This window comes from Amblyomma americanum, chromosome 6 (genome assembly GCF_052857255.1).
Source record: "Amblyomma americanum isolate KBUSLIRL-KWMA chromosome 6, ASM5285725v1, whole genome shotgun sequence".
NCBI lineage: Eukaryota > Metazoa > Arthropoda > Arachnida > Ixodida > Ixodidae > Amblyomma > Amblyomma americanum.
In genome coordinates, this window is record NC_135502.1 from 186920102 (window position 1) to 186935460 (window position 15359).

Sequence of the window (15359 nt, forward strand, 5' to 3'; positions counted from 1 at the left end):
ACATTGCTTAAGGAGAGCAGTTTTAACACGCTTCGAAGGAAGGGGGACCGCGAGGTGTTGGAAGCGTCTGGTGGTATGGCAACCAAATTTGTAGGCATAACGGGGGATCCTCTTGGCATAAGTGGACTCTACCGGTTACACTTCTCTCTCGGCGGGATTGCATTGGAGCACCCCTGCTACGTATGCCCGGACACGGTGTCTCTGCCAAACGGAGTGTCAGGTATATTAGGGCAGGATTTTTTGAGAAAAGGGAAGGTAGTAGTCTCATTCTCTGAGGAAGAGGTTAATGCGGGCGGCTCAAAAGTTCCGTTTTTGAACAGGAGAGGGGCTGAGATTCGCATTACCGATATTGACACCCGTCAAACAGTGGGATCATTGGAGAAGGTATATTCGCGGGTTGCCGTCCGGCTGGTCGAGGAGGCGGTCGTCCTTCCTTGGTCGGAGCACATTTTGTACGCGTTTGTGCCTTCAGATGTAGAGAGCGGCGCCGTGGGAGTGCTTGAGCCGGTCGACTCTCTCAGCAATGGCCTGAAGGCAGCCGCGTGCCTCGTGACGGTTAATGACGCCCACAGAGTGCCCCTACGGGTGGTTAACTGTAGCCAGCAGCCACTGAGCCTTCCCAAGAACAAAACATTGGCTTTCTTCACCTCTGCGATAGAGCAACGTGAGCCCACCGATACGGTACTCGCAACTGTAGAGCATGCTAGTCCTTCGGCTGCTCCAAAGGTGTCGTTCGATCTTTCTCACGTAAAATCCAGGGAGAGGGAGGCTCTGGCTGGTTTGCTGAACGACTACTCGGAGGTATTCGCCGCGTCCAACCTGGATTTGGGCTGCTGTGGCGTTATAAAGCACAGGATAGAAACCGGCACTTCATCGCCCGTTTACCAGCGTGCGTACAGGATTCCTTACTCCCAACGTGAGGAGATGGAGCGGCAGGTGCAGGACCTGATTGATCGCGGCATTGTCGAACATTCAAAGTCACCCTGGGGAGCACCAGCACTATTGGTGGAAAAGCCAGATGGCTCGTATCGATTGGTAGTGGACTACCGCAAACTAAATGCCGTAACTCGCATCGATCCATACCCCATCCCCAATATACAGGAGACGCTTTCTCAGCTGGGCTCTGCCAGGTACATCACGGTAGTGGACATGGCGGCGGGATTCTGGCAGATAGCAATGGATCCGGCAGATGCCGAGAAAACGGCATTCAACACGCCCTCAGGGCACTATGAATGGAAAAGAATGCCGATGGGTCTGGCCAACAGCCCTGCTGTCCTGGCAGAGAACCGCTGATGTTATCTTGGCAGGTCTTCTGGGGAGGCTGTGCTTCGTGTATATGGATGACATTATCATATACAGTGACAGTTTTGATAACCATTTGCGCAATATTGAGCAGGTTTTGGTGCGACTAAGAGCAGCGGGTCTCAAGCTGAAGCCCTCTAAGTGCCAATTCCTCAAAAACGAGGTGAAATACCTCGGGCACGTTGTTTCAGCTGACGGCGTGCGACCGGACCCTGAGAAACTAAGGTGTGTCTCGGATTTTCCATCCCCGACTAGCGTCCGCCAGGTCCGGCAGTTTCTCGGCCTGATCGGTTACTACCGAAGGCACATAGAGGAGTTCGCCAAGCTCGCTAAGCCGCTCACCGCCTTAACAGCCAAAAATGTCGCCTTTCGCTGGGACGAAAACGCGGAGAATGCTTTTGGGGCCCTGAAAAGGAAGCTAATGAGTGCACCGCTGTTGCGCCACCCGAATTTTAGTTTGCCCTTCGTTATGGCCACAGATGCGTCAAAGTTCGCAGTTGGTGCCGTGCTATCTCAGGTTATCGAGGGCGAAGAACATCCCGTTGCTTTTGCTAGCCGACAGCTGAGCCCCACAGAGCAAAAGTACGGAGCTACGGAAAGGGAGTGCCTCGCCGTTGTCTGGGCAGTAAAGCACTTCAGATGCTACCTTTACGGCCGCAAATTCAAGCTAGTCAAAGACTGCCATCCTCTGAAATGGGTGATGAGTGTCAGGGACCCTAGCTCGCGACTCGCTAGATGGAATCTACACCTGCAGGAATACTGCTTTGAAGTTGAGCACAAGTCAGGAAAGACACATCTGAATGCTGATGCACTCAGCCGCACAGCTGCCGTGGCAGCTATAGATGAGTTTGTCCCCGTAGTCGACCCCGCCGAATTACGCACAGAGCAGTGCAAAGATCCTGACCTGAAGCGAATAATCGAAAGCTTAGAGGGCGCACGGTCTCACCCCGAACAGCTAGGTTATTTCATTGACAAGGACGGCACCCTGTGTCGGCGCACGAGGCCAACCAGGAAAGGGAGACCCAGAGAAAACCGCTTGGGAGAGAGTCGTCATACCTCGGTCGTGGACAGAAAGGGTTCTTCGCGAGTTTAACGATGCGCCATGCGCCGGTCATTTTGGCGTAGCAAAGACACGCAGGCGTGTGGAGCGTTGTACTTTTGGAGTGGCATGCGACAGGATGTTAGAGACTACTGTGCGAAGTGTCATTCCTGTCTCGAAAGAAAAACACCCAAGGGACGAAGACCAGCTCAATTCAGCCGTTCTCTGAGGTTTCGGCTCCCTTCGAGCGGACAGGTATGGACATAATGGGCCCATTGCCCACGACCACTTCCGGAAACAAGTACATTTTATTATTTGTCGATCACCTTTCAAAATACGCGGAAGCGGTAGCACTCCCAGATCAGAAGGCAGACACGGTTGCAAGAGCATTTGTCGAACAGATCGTGCTCCGACATGGACCCCCGAGGCAACTCTTGACAGATCGGGGAACGAACTTCGTGTCGCAGCTAATGAGGAGAGTTTGCGAGCTGCTTAAGATCGCTAAGAAGCAGACAACACCGTACCATCCGGCTTGCAACGGCGCGGTGGAGCGACTGAACCAAACCGTGGCCGGGTTCCTGTCGCATTTTGTTTCGCGCGACCAGCGGGACTGGGACTTGTGGCTCCCGTATGCAATGTTTGCCTACAATTCCGCAGCACACGAGAGCACGGGCGAATCGCCATTCTTTCTTCTCTACGGCCGAGACCCGGACCAGCCTAGTGAAGTGCCAGAGGGCCCCCGTCGTGTCCCATACGCTTCACTGGACGACTATAAGGTTGAGCTAGAATCGCGCTTGCAAGTGGCGAGGGACATCGCAAAGGAGTCCTTAAAGAAAGCGGCGAAGCGCAGGAAGGAGGTGCACGATCGCAGTGCTAGAGACGCGCCGTTTGATGTGGGGGACAGCGTGTACATTGAAAACTGCCAAAGGCGGATTGGGCTAGCTCGTAAGTTCCAGACGAAGTGGAGAGGACCATGCGAGGTTGTCGAGAAGCTTTCTCCGGTAAACTTCAGAGTCCGAGACGTGAACCGGCGTTTGATAAGGATACACGCAAATCGCCTCAAGTCGGCACCGGTTCAGTATTCACGAAATGAGGAAAGGGAAAGCGCGGATTTTGATGGGGACAGAAGTGAAGCGGAGCGCGCAGATAGTTCGCAAGAAACGCCCTCTACTGCATTTGTTCGGCAGGCGCCCGAGGTGACGGCCGGAATGCCACCGGATTTACTTCATGCATTGCTAGAAGAAGAAGCGCGCGAGGTTGCCGCGCAGATAACGCCAGGAGAGGCTCCTGCCACGAGCCCTCGCGAGTCCCAAAGCAGACAAAGGGGCACAGACTTACTTAGTAATGACTCATGAAGGCCGATATCCGCTGCGAAATCGGAAAGCTAAGTCGGACTAATGGCGTAAACAGAGCGGAGTTGTGAACTGGTTAGAATTGTGTAATGCCGCAGCTCATAACATTGCTATGTGCTTATGTGTTAAGTTATCGGAGTTGGTAGTTAAACCTTTCTGTCATTAAGTAACACCTTCACAGGAGAGCATGCGGAGCGCATGCAGAACCTGCCCTACTTCCTTTCGTTATCTATATTTTTGTCTGTGCCGTGATCGTGCTAGAAGTGGGAGCTCCTTTGTAACTGTGGTAAATTTATTTCGTCCAGTTTGGACTAGAAAGGAGAGGCTTGGGTGCTGAGTTTCATGTTTATCTGTAAAAGAAGATCAGTGCTGCCCCTGGAGACGCAGTTATGACAGCGGAGGCATATGGTGTTGTGCAGTGGTGTTGAGTGCAGCGAAAAGTGTTTTGTCGGACGCACTGTGCGAGGCGATTCAGAAAGACAAGGGGAGCTGCGTGGACTCAAATGTTCGGAGAACATTCTTCTGGAGGGTGAGCGAGTGTGACATTCCGTGTGTGCTACGAGAATCCACGTTCGACGGCGCGGCGTAGACGGAGACCCGTGACAGCGGCATCATCAATTACCCAGCCATGCTCTTTGAGTGACGACCAGAACAACCGGACCCGCCGCCGCCCCGGGGAAACAGGCTTTATCCTCCCCCAATTTCCGGGCACATTATGCCATGCTCTTTGAGTGACGACCAGAACAACCGGACCCGCCGCCGCCCCGGGGAAACAGGCTTTATCCTCCCCAATTTCCGGGCACATTCCAGGACAAGGGAGCTGTCAGCGGGCCAGAGCGCGCCGTACCACAGCCGACGCTATGCGCTACCGCGAAGACAACATTCTTTCCCTCCCCCCCCCTTTGTCGTGGGCTATCGCCGGGAAGGCACCCACAGCTTCCCAGAAGGGCCGTGACGGACACCTGTCATGGCGGACAGGCAGTACTCGCCAAGAATGTGGAAAGACAGGCGCTAGTGAATTAGCTCCGAAGAGAGAGCCTGTGTATACTCTCACATGAGAGAGAGTGGTGGCGTTTTTGTTGTTTATTTAGTTTGTATTGTTAACAGACTCTGGGTTCGAGGCTAAGCCCAACCCAAGGGGTGGTCCCCATCTCGCATGTTATTTTGGATTGGAGAATTGATGCTTTGGGCGGGCCACTGGAAATGACCGCCCTTAGTCCTTTGTTAATCAAGTGCTTAAAAGCGCATGTAAACGGATGCAGTCCAGTCTGAGCTGGGGCTCCATGCTTAGCATGTAATGTGATGCTACTTAGGCACTAACCTGCCCGGTCGATGAGTAAAGTAGTGCAAAGTTTGTTCTGTTGTAAAATTATGCTCTGCTGTCATCATCTACAAGCTCGCCTCCTGTTCATCTTCCAAGCCGAACGACACTAGAGGAAGGGTTTGTGAACCATCCTCGAAGAAACGGACGACTATTGAAATTCTACTGCATACACGCTCAGGACGACATCGTTAGCGAAGAGGGCCTTCAGCGCCGAAGCCCGACGGCGTGCAGCTTCTGCCAGCAACCGCTCGAGCCCAACTCCGGAGCCACTCCATCGCCCCCATGAAGTCGTCGGCACGTAAGCTCGGACGCCCCAGCCTCTGATGTATAACCTTAATCATGTGTAATTATTGAATATACCTGTTTGTTTAAACAGAGCCATACGGTTTCTCTTTGCCTCTCCGTCCCGTGTGGACCTGCGCATTATGGGGGTCATCACAATAGGAGGTACAAGCTGAATGTGGTGCAGGCCTACGCACACACATCCAGCCATGATGACCAGACCGTTGAAAGTTTCTATGAGGACGTAGAATCGGCAATGAATAAAGTAAAATCGCAGTACACTGTACTGATGGGCGACTTCAATGCGAAGGTGGGCAAGAAGCAGGCTGACGACCACGCAGTAGGTGACTATTGGATTGGCTCTAGAAATAGCAGGGGAGAGTTATTAGTCGAATTCGCGGATAGAAATAATTTACGGATCATGAATACCTTCTTCCGCAAACCAGAAAACAGGAAGTGGACCTGGAAGAGCCCCAATATTGAGATTAAAAAGGAAATCGACTTCATAATATGCGCTAAACCTGGCATCATTCAGGATTTGGCCGTCCTCGGAAAGGTGCGTTGTAGCGACCACAGAATGGTAAGGTCTAGAATTAGCTTAGATTTGAAGAGGGAACGGAAGAAGCTAGTGAAGAAGACCATTAACGAGATAGCCGTAAGAGGGAAATCACAGGAGTTTAGGATAGCGCTGCAAAACAGTTATTCGGCTTAAACTGAGGAAGATGTACTTGATGTTCATTCAATGCACGATTATCTAAAATCGATAATTACGCAGTGCGCAGTAGAAGTAGGCGGTAGGACAGTTCGAAAAGATACCGGAAAGCTATCTCAGGTGACGAAAGATCTGATTAAGAAGCGCCAAAACATGAGGGCATCTAACCCTACCGATAGAAGAGAACCAACGGAGCTATCAAAGTTAATAAATAAACGCAAGGTAGCCGACATAAGGAAGTTTAATATGGAGAGAATCGAGCATGCTGTAAAGAACGGAGGTAGCCTAAAAACAGTGAAGAGGAAACTAGGCATAGGTAAAAACCAGATGTATGCATTAAGAGACAAGCAGAGCAATGTCATTAGCAATATGGATAAGATAGTTAACGTAGCCGAATAGTTCTACACAGACCTGTACAGTAGCCAATCTAATCAGAGCGTTAATGAGAAAGACAGCAGTGCACAGCAATGCGTCATCCCACCAGTAACGAAAGATGAAGTAAAGAAAGCCTTAGAAGCAATGAAAAGGGGAAAAGCAGCTGGGGAGGATCAGGTAACTGCAGATCTGTTGAAGGATGGAGTGGACATCGTGCTAGAAAAACTAGCCACCCTGTATACGCAATGCCTTATGACCTCGACTGTACCAGAAGCTTGGAAGAATGCAAACATTATCTTAATTCTTAAGAAGGGAGACGCCAAGGAGTTGAAAAATTACAGGCCGATCAGCTTACTATTCGTTGCCTACAAAGTATTTACTAAGGTAATCGCTAATAGAGTCAGGGCAACGTTAGACTTTGATCAACCAAATGATCAGGCAGGCTTTCGTAAAGGATATTCCACAATAGATCATATTCACACTATCAATCAGGTGATAGTGAAATGCGCAGAATATAACCAACCTCTATATATAGCTTTCATTGATTACAAGAAAGCATTCGACTCAGTGGAAACCTCAGCAGTCATACAGGCATTGCGTAATCAGGGGGTAGAAGAGCCTTATGTCAAAATACTGGAAGATATATATAGCAACTGCACAGCTAATATAGTCCTCCATAAAGTCAGCAATAAAATTCTAATAAAAAAGGGCGTCAGGCAAGGAGACACGATCTCGCCAATGCTGTTCACCGCATGTTTACAGGGGGTATTTCGAGGCCTGAATTGGGAACAGTTGGGAATAAGAATCAATGGAGAATACCTAAATAATCTGTGATTTGCTGATAACATTGCCTTGCTGAGCCACTCAGGAGGTGAACTGCAAATCATGATCAATGAGTTAGACCGGCAGAGCAGTTCAATGGGTCTAAAAATTAACATGCAGAAAACCAAGGTAATGTTCAACAGCCTAGCAAGGGAACAACAGTTCACAATTGGCAGCGAGAGCCAAGAAATTGTGACGGAATACGTCTACTTAGGGCAGGTAGTGACAGCTGATCCGGATCATGAGAGGGAGATAACTGGAAGGATAAGAATGGGTGGAGCGCATACGGAAAACGCTCGCAGATCATGAGTGGCAGTTTACCAATTTCCCTCAAGAGGAAAGTGTACAACAGCATAATCTTACCGGTACTCACCTACGGGGCAGAAACGTGGAGGCTAACGAAAATAGTTCAGCTTAAGGTAAGGACAACGCAGCGAGCCATGGAAAGAAAAATGATAGGTGTAACGTTAAGAGATCGGAAGCGGGCAGAGTGGGTGACGGAACAAACACGGGTTAATGACATCCTAGTAGAAATCAAGAGAAAGAAATGGGCTTGGGCAGGGCATGTAATTCGAAGGCAAGATAACCGCTGGTCCTTAAGGGTAACGGAGTGGATTTCAAGAGAAAGTAAGCGGAGCAGGGGGCGGCCGAAGGTTAGGTGGGCAAATGAGATTAAGAAGTTTGCAGCAAAGGGTGGATGCAGCTAGTAAAGGATAGGGTTAATTGGAGAGAGATGGGAGAGGCCTTTGCCCTGCAGGGGGTGTAGTAAGGCTGATGATGATGATGAAAGAGGCGCACTCTAAAGATCGTAGTGATGGCAGCGGGCCGCGCTCCCATCAGAGTGTCAGCGACCAGCCCATGAACCCCGCTTGGTCAGATAGGGACACAATTGTTGCTCGGAAGAGTAGAGAAAGGGGACGGTTCTAGCCATGATACAGATGCCGCTATGGCAAATGAGGCAGAGATTGCGCGCCATAAAGACTGCGGCGAACTTGTATGTCACACACACGGAAAGAGAGCTTTCCGTTGAAGAGCGTAACGCAGAGTCATTTGACAGCAGCGTTGAAGCGCCAAGACAGAGCGCAGCGTTAGTTGAAAAGTGCGATGTCACAGTAACCCGGAATGGCAATGACGCTGCTCCGATATCCAGAATTCAGGACAGCGAAATGTTACGCTCTGCGGAGATGCAATTGCGGGCAGACTGTTTTGAGTTGCCGACGGGTAGTGGCCCACGGATAGCGACCGCTGACAGTTCAATTGTAAGCGCAGAATGCGGCTCAGCGCTGCATCGAAACAAATAGAAGCTCAGTGATGAGGAAATCACAGCGGCTAGTGACCGACCATAAGAAAATGAGCTACCTTGTTTAGAAGAAAGAACAGCAACCGGCTCGTCAGGGGAACCGTCACCTGGCACTGAGAGCAAAGCGCGAGTGGCTTCGCTGCGCGAGAAAAACAGAGAACGCGACAAGCATTTGCCAAATGCTACGTCGGCTGCTGGTGTTGAGGCGAAGGCCGGCAGCTTAACAACTCGCGACGGCACCGCAAGAACTGATCACAGAACGGGAAAATTAACAATGGTAGTTTCCCGAATACGGCTGCAGGCGAAGAAAGATGTGCGGTCAAAAGCACCGGAAGTGTGAAAACTAATCAGCAGTTTAACGGCCCGACATCTTCACCGCGGCACAGGAAATCAGAAAGGCGTCGCGTGCAATACCAACCAACTAAGCGTGCAGGGCGAAAGCCACCTGTTCTATTGTGAGACCACGACAGGAGCTGTCGCGAGACAGGTTACGTGTGCGGCGTGCTGCGCAGAAGGGCGCGAAGCTGCCACACAAAAGGGCGTCACAGAACGCGCGGGTGTCGGAGGGGGACACAACATGCAAGAAAGGGAGAGTGGAGGAAGCGGCCCTGTCCAACACCCTTGCACTGTAAAGTTCCCAGGAGCCACCCGAGATTTCGACGCATGCCGCATAAAGGAAAGTCTCTGGAGGGTATTTACAGAGGCGTAGCTAATCAGCCTTTCAACTTTTGGGAAGCCTTGGCCTTAGGAGGCTATGCCTTGGCTGGTACAGCGGCCGTCCGAACGCATCCGCGCAGGGCGCGGCTGAAGAAACAGTTGATTCCTTGAGTCGCAAAATGGTTTTAGGCGTATTCCAGGAATAGGTCCTCTTTGTATATACTGTTTGCTTTTCTATTCATTAGAACCAAGATTTGAGTTTTATGCTTGAGTAGGATTTTGTACTCCTCAGGAATTTTGTGCAGTAGTGATGTAGCTTTGATCTTAGTTTTTATGTAACTACTTAGTGTTGTTCAGTTAAATGTAGCGCAATATACCACTGTAGAAACAACCATTTGCTTTGTGAGCTGTAATCTCACCCGCGCAGTTATCTCATGTTTTGCTCTTTTCTTTCACGGCATTACTTATGCTTATCGGTTTGATGCGAATCGCATTGCGGCATATTTAGCTGCGCACTGCGAGAGTGTCCGCTGATGAGCGGAAATAGTGACGTCATTGATGGGCTTATGTGGCGTAGTCCCTCGCGTGGGCACTACAAGATTACTTCTAGGCTTAATTTTGTGAGGATTGCTATATGGTCTTGCAAGAAAAATTACTTGCAGTTTTGGTTACATGCTAGTGTCCGCACTTGGACATTTGTAGATTAGGTAGCTCGCGAAAGCTCCTAGAGATGCTACTTGGTTTTGCCGCATGAAATTGTGCAGCATGTTGTTTCTGCACTTTTTGTTGTGCAAGATTTGCACATTTAGGTCGTGTCTGCTGCCATGCACAACGAAAGGAAGACCGTATGGTCAATTGCGCTAGTTAGGAATAAAGAATAGCTTTGGGCAAAATTGAAAGCCTCTTTTTAACCTCTCGGTTGATTCCTCCCTGCCCGGGTGACATCCGAGATCGTTTCAAACTTTCCGACCGATTGTACACCAATTCTAAATTTCCTTCTTTCTTGAGTGTCACGTATGACAACACTTTGAAGAGGTCCGAACACCAGAACTTTGCTTCCGGTATGCACCTCGTGTTCATTGAGGAAAATTTTGGTTCAGTTTAAAGTTTAGCATAGAGGGATTTTTCTAGTGTAATCTGTTTGTTTTGGTGTTGGTCTGGCGGGACGAATGGGTTTCAAACGGCCCTTGCTTTTGTCGTGTGCGGCTTGGCGTTTGTTGTCCCGTTTCGCTCGCCTCGCAGAGATCATGGAGCGGGACTTCCCCGGTGGAGGAGGAGAATCCTGGATTACTGCTGAACGAGAGGCCATTCTCGCACGTTCTGTCAGCCTAGCTGCGTAGGAGCAGCTCATCTTCCCGACACATTTTCTGGTGGCGGGGGTGCCGTTACGCCTGGCATGCCTTCCAGCCCAAATGCATAAAGACGCGGACTCCCCGACCTGGAATTCTCTGAAAACCACCGCGAAGGTTAATGAGCCCTATGGGGGAGACGTGACTGCAGGACTGCCAGAAGGAGCGACGACAATAGCGTCCCCACGTTTTCGAACAGGAATGACGGAAGCAGCGATGATAGCGTCCCCATAGCGACGATAGCGTTCAACAGGAATGCGAGCGACGACCATAGGCGTATTCGTTCCGGTCATCGCCACGACGAAGTGCGGTATCAGTGTGGTCCCCTTCAGTCACGCTGGATTTGAACAATTGCCCGAGTGCCGCACCTACGACAGAGCTTCCGCGTTCCGGTCACCAGTGCAAGCTCTTTCGACACCTGCGGGGAAACAGCCTGCATTCATGTGTCATGCAGGTGCCCTCCGGACGCACGTGCGCGGCCTCCTAAAAGCCGCGGGGAAGACAACGTGACCGGGTCCTGTTCCCTTTCCCTCGACCGAGCTGCGAAGAAACATCAGGACCGCCCTGCCGTTGGTGGTACCATCAGTGCCATCATGTGATTGGACGTCTTTCTTCGAACTGCATTCCCCAGCTAGGGATCTGGGGAATACTAAGAGTATTTAAGGAGCTGCTGGTTTGATACCAGAGAGAGCCCCCTCTTGAGAGATACCCCTTGCTGGGAGAGATTCCCGACTGCTAGCAAGCTCTCTTTACTGAGGAGCATTCTCAGTTGCCCTGCTGGTACATTATGTAAAAGGTTTTTGTATAAAGTATTCCTTTCCTTGTTTTCCTTTCGTAACCACGTCTCCGATGCTCCTCGTCCCTTCTCTGGCCCGACCACGCTACCCCATCCCAACAACGACTGTGAGCTGTTTGCACAGTGTGTTCAGGACTTTCGGCAGAAAACGTTGCCAAACTCTACAACTCTGGCAGAGGCCATTGTTTTGATTGTCATTTGTGGTGGCACATGAACTGACTTGGACAGCTGTTAACGACATGCTGAAGTTGATTGATGCACTCTTCGGTTACCAGCGGTCAGGCTTGCCTCACACTAAATACCTGTTCTGAAAGATGTGGGCACCAAAGTGTGCAACAATGATGAACACCCATTACATTTGTGAAGTATGTATCTCCCTCCTTGACCCTGATGATCGAAAACTTGCATGCGACATCTGCAAGTCAACTATTTCCATCCGTGACGCCAGGAAGAAGGCCAGCTTCTTCATTACCATGGGCATAAAAAAACAGCTTTGCCAAGTCATGGCACGAGTGAAAGATGTGTTATTCACCAGCCTTTCGAAGCTAAGAAACGAAATGAATGCAAGAGGCACACTGGTGACAGACCTTGGCAACGCTGCAAAGTGTCTTAGGCTTCGTAAAGGGGGACGTCCAAAATGGAGCAACCTAACGCTGACTGTAAACACTGATGGATGCCCGCTGTAGAATTCCACGAAAGCTTCCATCTGGCATATCCAACTGTGCATCAATGAACTTCCTCAGCCTAGTCGTAATGATAACTGTTTTCTTGCTGGCCTGTGGTTTGGGCGAAAACACCCAGACATGCTACTTTTCATGGATAAATCTGCGCAAGCGCTCACAAGTGTTGGAGACTTTCTGTGGCAGCATGGCTCTTTGTCACTATCATCAAAAGTGTACCTGACATGCGTCTGCGTTGATGCCCCTGCTAGGGCGTCTGTTGGGAACCATGTCCAGTTCAACGGACGTTTTGGCTGGCCGTCGTGCCTCAGTTGTGGACTGTTTGAAAATGGTAAGGAAGTCATTGTACTAACATTCACTCAAGGCATTGTTTCCCTGCATGCAGAAATTGATACTACATTAATAGTCAAAGAAATAACAAGGGATGTGTTTCACGTGCATGCATGAGAAACCTCGATGGTAAATCTCACATTTCTGTTGCAAGTATTCCTAATCAATTTTATGTACTCTACGCGATATGAGATGTCCATGTGATGTTTATGTTATATCCAATAAATCATACAATCTTCACGTTTACGACAGTGGATGCCACATAACACTCACATTACCACACCTGAATCTAAGACATTTAGAGCCAATGCAGTCGTGCCTTCTTAGTATGGACACTTTGGTTGCCGAGCAAAAGTATCCATAAAGCGAGTTGTCTGTAATAACAAATCATTAAAGAAAAATAAATAAATATTTTGAAAACATGTTTTATGTTTACAGAGAGCTCCTGTGCGTATTTCCGACAGTAAAGTGGGAATCACGCAATTATAACAGCTGAAGGCGCATTATTCTGGCTTCAATTACATTGAAAATTATGCAAGCTAGGTTGAAGCGTGTTTGAAGCACCTAGTGGCCTATGAGAGACATGACAGTCCCTCTTGGCATGACAAAATAGCTCCTACTACAACTGTTCACATCCGAACAACTGGGTACTCGCTCGGCGCACAGCTGCTCACTGTAGTTTTCAACAGAGAGTACAGATCTTTTTTTTTTCGCATCCATTCATGCAATGCGGCCAATGGCAAGGCGTCTTGACCACTGCAAAACACGAAATCACGCACACGCAAAAAGGTCATTCCTATGCAATTTTCTCATTCTCGCTGCCTTTCACTGGTGTTCTGCACTCAAAATATAAGCGACGGGGGCTTCTGGTAGGGGCAGTCGGTATTTCGCTTTCATCTGATCTCATATTAACAAGACAAAAATGCATGGCTCCCAATGGGCTCCGTGCATTTTCACTCTGTCCATTGTCCGCACAGTGAGTTTTCTCTTTAACGAGGCATAAATACATTGAAAAAGTATGGTCCTTAGCAAAACTGTCCATAATTCGAATCATCTATATTAACAAGGGTCGTATTAACAGGACATGACTGCATGCTGAGTTTTGCACTGATAAACTTGCACTATATTTTGGGTCGCGAATGGTGCAGGTGATTATAATTAACTGTGATAAAATCAGGAATGGACTATCGCGATGGAAAGAAATGCGAACAAAGCGGCACCTACGTGCTCCTCTATAAGAATGTCTTTTGATCATGCTTTTACCTTGGTGATAAGCAAATGACGTTGCAGTCGTCCTAGAATGTATCATGGATGACTCTAGCATCTTTTTGCTATCATCAAAGTAAAGGCACGATGAAAAGAAATTCGAATAGTACTGTGCATAGACTCCGCTCTGTTCGCATTTCTTTCCATCGCCCCTGTACATCATCCAAATTTGGTATTGAAAAACCAAGAATGTCGTATGCCCTCGCTATCAAATTGCACCGCAAATAAGTGAGCGGTTTAACTGATAGACGCATCATACGGTGCGCGTTTAGCATTGCATCAGTCTATATTTCCAAGTTCGGGGCGGCATCTCTGTTAAATATGTTGTTTATTTTTCTATTATAGACTTTCTGAAATATAATCCTGACTCAACTTTGTCTTTTAGTGCGCCGGCTCTACGTCGAGACAACCTCCTGCTGCAGAGAGGATAGCAGAGGGCGCACGTAGAGACATGGAGCGTGCCACACAGCTGGAGACATCAATAAATTGCTTCGAAGAACCATCGCCTTTTGCTGCTCTTGCATACCTGGACGTCGTGTTGTGCTATACTGTCGAGTATATGCACTGCGTATTCTTCGGTGTTACAAGGCAGTTTAGCGACTACTGGTTTGAATCATCCAATTGTCGAGAGCGGTACTACATAGGTGAGCAGTAGCAGTCTTTCTGCATGTTACGTGTATTTCAAATACCATTGCCTTGAGCTAGCTTCCAAATGTAGTTGTGCGTCTACTTAAAAAAAACTTTCAACTTTGCAGGGCGACCGGCTACTATGAATGTCGTCAACAAGCGCCTCCTCAGCATTAGGCCACATCACATAACACCCTTGCCTCGCCCACTGCTGGAAAGACATTACTGGAAGGCACATGAATGGCGAAATTGGTTATTTTACTGCATACCTTGCTGCCGTGATGTGGTGCCATCCAAATACCTGAGGCACTTTTCTCTGCTCTCTGAGGCCATTTTCATTCTTCTGCGTGACCAAACTTTCGACTGCTTCTGTCAACTATGCAGGTAAGCCTAAGCTTCCCTGCCTGGAGTGAAATCGATTGTAATTTTTTTTATCATGCCTATTGTATACAGAGCGCATGTCACTTGAGCCTAGGCTTAAAAAAATTGTTGTATGCTGCAGGTGCTTGAACACCATGAAATATCTGTCAACATTCTATGTAGCTGGCTTTAAATTCTAATTATGTAATCAGCCGAGATTCATTATGTAAATTTTTAAATATTGATATCAGGCCCATCAACAACAGCTTCAACTGAATGTGTTTTATTTGCATAAATCAAATGCTATTTATGTGAGGCCGCATTAGCATGTAAAGCTGGATGCTGCTTCATTTCAGATCACCTCCTACGTCGTTTCGTCAGCCACGCTAAAGAACTGTATGGCAAACGCTGCATGAGTTTTAATGTGCATAAACTCACACCTTGTCACAGGCTGCCCGCAACTTTGGTCCACTGTGGGCCCACCCAGCTTTCGTATTTGAGAGTAGGAATGGCGGTATTGTGAAGCTGGTAACAGCTGCAAATGGTGTGCCTGACGAGATCATTGAGCGGGTGATTATGGCTCAAGAAGTGCAGCTGTTGCTTTCTCTACCAGAAATCTCTGCCCAGTGCAAAATGCTGTGTGAAGAATTTATTACTTATAAGAGGATAGACAATGTCCATCATGTAGGTGGTGCATACATGTTTGGCACACCCAATCAGGTGCCTGCCGTTCTAGCTACTGAAAGAGCATGTTTGGAATCCTTATCAGGTAGTGTGCCTGAGATG

At 48.7% G+C, this 15359-nt stretch overlaps 1 protein-coding gene across 2 annotated transcripts in view; it reads left to right on the plus strand.

Annotated features, from left to right (window-relative positions):
- The window catches only part of LOC144094208 (uncharacterized), a 59836-nt gene that overhangs the window by 39261 nt on the left and 5216 nt on the right, over positions 1 to 15359 (plus strand). The window contains exons 2-3 of one of the 2 annotated variants that reach the window (XM_077628135.1): positions 13972 to 14230; positions 14342 to 14597. In XM_077628135.1, coding sequence (XP_077484261.1) covers positions 14592 to 14597 — 6 coding nt within the window. In that variant the 5' untranslated portion in view covers positions 13972 to 14230; positions 14342 to 14591. Of the gene's footprint in view, positions 1 to 10407; positions 11610 to 13971; positions 14231 to 14341; positions 14598 to 15359 lie in introns of those variants that run through there. The other variant, XM_077628136.1, reaches the window with a different exon arrangement.